Source organism: Camelina sativa, chromosome 14 (assembly GCF_000633955.1).
Source record: "Camelina sativa cultivar DH55 chromosome 14, Cs, whole genome shotgun sequence".
NCBI classification, from domain to species: domain Eukaryota; kingdom Viridiplantae; phylum Streptophyta; class Magnoliopsida; order Brassicales; family Brassicaceae; genus Camelina; species Camelina sativa.
The window spans coordinates 5811122-5814896 of record NC_025698.1 but is presented as its reverse complement, the minus strand read 5'-3'; the positions used below and the strand labels follow the sequence as shown (position 1 = coordinate 5814896).

The 3775-nt window shown below is 41.4% G+C and overlaps 2 protein-coding genes across 2 annotated transcripts in view; one reads left to right on the top strand and one right to left on the bottom strand.

The window, feature by feature from the left end:
• LOC104739895 (probable aminotransferase ACS10) overlaps window positions 1-1439 on the top strand; it is a 9425-nt gene extending 7986 nt beyond the window's left edge. The window contains exons 4-5 of the mRNA XM_010460372.2: window positions 395-479; window positions 558-1439. Of these exons, the coding sequence (XP_010458674.1) occupies window positions 395-479; window positions 558-1416 (944 nt within the window). The 3' untranslated portion in view covers window positions 1417-1439. The remainder of the gene's footprint in view (window positions 1-394; window positions 480-557) is intronic.
• Window positions 1370-3775, bottom strand: part of LOC104743261 (probable LRR receptor-like serine/threonine-protein kinase At1g12460) — a 10270-nt gene continuing 7864 nt past the window's right edge. Inside the window, exons 3-4 of the mRNA XM_010464366.2 lie at window positions 3207-3774; window positions 1370-3111 (exon numbers count right to left, since the gene is read on the bottom strand). Coding sequence (XP_010462668.1) covers window positions 1617-3111; window positions 3207-3774 — 2063 coding nt within the window. The 3' untranslated portion in view covers window positions 1370-1616. The remainder of the gene's footprint in view (window positions 3112-3206; window position 3775) is intronic.

Here is a 3775-nt window from a genome sequence, read left to right as displayed (position 1 = left end):
ATAATCTCCAACGAGATCTTTGCTAGTTCGGTCCATGGAGATGAAGAAGAAGCAGAGTTTGTCAGCATAGCTGAAATAGCTGACACAGAAGAGCATCTTGACAAGGAAAGAGTTCACATAGTGTACGATCTTTCAAAAGACTTGTCTTTTCCAGGACTCAGAGCTGGCGCCATTTACTCCTTCAATGAGAACGTTCTAGCAGCTTCGAGAAAGCTCACAGCGTTCTCACCCGTGTCATCACCATCCCAGCATTTGCTCATTTCCGCAATCTCCAAACCGGAGTTCATTCAAACGTATATTAAAACCAATAGGCAGAGACTACAGAGAATCTACTCAGAGTTTGTAAAAGGATTGAAAGGTTTAGGAATCGAGTGCATGAGAAGCANAACTTCTGGTGCAGCTTCAGCTATCGAGATTCTTTCCTTCTGCTTAGCTGATTCTGGAAACGCTTTCCTTGTTCCAACGCCGTGTTCTCCCGGGTAACGATTTCAGACTCTGTGGCTGTATAGGAATACTTACTTAGTCTGTAGCTTAAAAAAAGTGATCTGTTTCTGCAGATTCGATGTAGATGTTAAATGGCGAAACGGACTTGAAATCATACACGTTCCTTGTAGAAGTTCTGACAATTTCAATATATCAGTTACTGCACTTGATAGGAGTTTCTCGCAAGCCAAGAAACGTGGTGTGAGAATCCGCGGAGTCATAATCTCAAACCCTTCCAATCCCATGGGAAGTCTCTTGACCAGAGAAAATCTCTACGCTCTTCTAGACTTCACCCGGGAGAAAAACATTCATATAATCTCCAACGAGATCTTTGCTAGTTCGGTCCATGGAGATGAAGAAGAAGCAGAGTTTGTCAGCATAGCTGAAATAGCTGACACAGAAGAGAATCTTGACAAGGAAAGAGTTCACATAGTGTACGATCTTTCAAAAGACTTGTCTTTTCCAGGACTCAGAGCTGGCGCCATTTACTCCTTCAATGAGAACGTTCTAGCAGCTTCGAGAAAGCTCACAGCGTTCTCACCCGTGTCATCACCATCCCAGCATTTGCTCATTTCCGCAATCTCCAAACCGGAGTTCATTCAAACGTATATTAAAACCAATAGGCAGAGACTACAGAGAATCTACTCAGAGTTTGTAAAAGGATTGAAAGGTTTAGGAATCGAGTGCATGAGAAGCAATGGAGGGTTGTTTTGTTGGGCAGATATGAGAGGATTGATCTCTTCTTACAGCGAGAAAGGCGAGATTGAGCTTTGGAACAAGTTCTTGAACATTGGTAAGATCAATGTAACACCAGGGTCTTGTTGTCATTGTATTGAACCAGGATGGTTTAGATTCTGTTTCAGTAATTTGTCTGACAAAGATGTGCTTGTCGTTATGAACCGTATCAGAAAAGTTTGTAAATCTCAAGATTGAAAGTGCTTATCTACATTCCTCAAGACTCGGTTCGGTACTGAGTAAACCAGACTAACAATTTCATTGAACAAACATAAATCTAAACCGGTGCATCCCAAAAAATCACCAAAATCAAAAAGAATGAACTTATTATTCCCCCCTCTAAACACTACACTGCACATTTTCTATGCAATCTTTACTCAAAAGGAAAAAAAACTTCATCATGATCCAAATCCATTTCGGATTGACTCAAGAACCTGCACAACCTCAGCCATACTCGGTCTCTTCAGTGGATTCTCTGACGTGCAAATCAGTCCTAACTTCATGACTTGAATAAGCTCATTCTCTTCAAAGTCTCTCAACCTTCTGTCAAAACAATCAGAAGCCGAACCAGTCTCCAATAAATCCCTCACATAGTCTCTCAAGATCAAGACTTGGTTTCCTGATGAAGACTCCACTGGTTTTCTACCTGTAACCAGCTCAAGAAGAACCACACCGTAACTATACACATCGCATTTCTCACTAGCTCTCAAACTCTGCTGAGCTAGTTCTGGAGCAATATACCCCACCGCGTTGTGAAACTTCTTAGTCAAGCCGAAACTATCCATAACCGGAAGAAATTTTTCTAATCCATAATCTGATAGCTTTGCTTCATATCTTTCGTCTAGAAGAATGTTGGTGGACTTAACATTGAGATGAAGAATTGCTGGTTTACAGTCATTGTGAAGGAAAGAGAGCGCTTTTGCAGTCCCTAAAGCAATCTGAAATCTTCTGTGCCAATTTAAATCAGTATTCCCATGGCTTGAGCTGGCTCCCGGGAAGATTCTTACGTGTAGATTATCGTAGAGGCTACCATTAGGGACAAATTCAGAGAAGATCAATTGCATTGTTGAGGAAAAGTAGTAACCTTGAAAAGAAGACAGATTTGGATGTTGCAAACCTCCAAGCCGTCCAATCTCCTGCTCAAACTCTTCTTGGTTTCTGATTCTTCCTAAAGTCTCAAGCTTCTTCACTGCAATGGAAACCCCTCCTTCGAAAGATGCTCTATAGACTGATCCAATCGACCCCACGCCAACTATGTTTTCCTTGTCGAGCAAAGCTTTTGTACCCGCCTCCCAATCTTCATACTTTGATGGCAAATTCTTGCTGAAAAGAACAAGTTTTCCAATTATCACACCTGTAGAGTCAATTGAAGACGCCAGAGGAGTGGTTTCCACTGTAAGTATTTCTTCGTCTTTTCTCCTTTTACGAGTTCTTAGGTTCAAAGCAAGCACTATGCAGACACCAACGAGGATAACAGCAGCAGCAACAATAACAATGATAACCGAAATGCTTAGAGCATTAGAATTTCTGGATTTTGCTGCAGCTCCACGTGAATTGCAGGGAGTTACAAGTGGATCACCGCAAAGGAAAGGGTTGTTCAAAAAAGCAGAAGATCCAAAAGCTTGTATCACTGGAACAGGAGGGATAACACCGGAGAGATTGTTATAAGAGACATTGAAATGCGTTAGAGTATTCAAATTCCCGAGTGACGATGGTATTGACCCTGAAAGCGAATTCTGCGAAAGATCAAGAAACTGGATTCTGGAGAGCTTCCCTAGATCAGATGGGATACTTCCATTGAGATGATTTCGATGCAGATCAAGAATCTTTAAGTTTGTCAAGTTTAATAGCTTCTTAGGGATATCTCCTTCTAAATCATTCCCTGAAACATCTCTGCCACCAACAAACAAACAAACATTCAACAACAATGTGAGATTCAATATATCAAACACAGTAACAAGAATGGAGCAGCAACAATTAGAACTTACAGTTCCTGAAGTACTCTGCAATTGGATATATCCTCTGGGATTTCACCAGTGAGTTTGAGATTATGCAGATTCAAAACCTGTAGAAACTCCAAACTTCCAAACTCCCTAGGTATATCCCCATCTATAACATTATTACCTAATCTGATCACCGAGAGCCTCTCCATCTTCCCAATACCTCCCGGGATACTCCCATTCAGCTTGTTAGACTCCAAATCCAAAAGTTTGAGACTTTTGCAACCTGTTACACTAGTAGGTATCCTCCCGGCTAACTCATTCGATGAAGCATCCAAAAACTCCAAGCTTTCACTGCAATCAGCTATCTCTCCAACCTCCCCACCAAACCGATTCAAAGAGACATTGACATAAGTTATGTTCTCGAATCTAAGAACCTCAAAAGGCGCTAATCCATGGAACAAATTGCTTCCCAAATCGACAAGACGCAATCTCTGACATTTAGGTATCTCCTCAGAGACATCACCAGACAACAAATTGTTTCTCACTAAGATATACTCAAGAACCGGAATTTCACAAATCCTAGGCGGCAACACTCCCTTCAGATGATTGTAAGA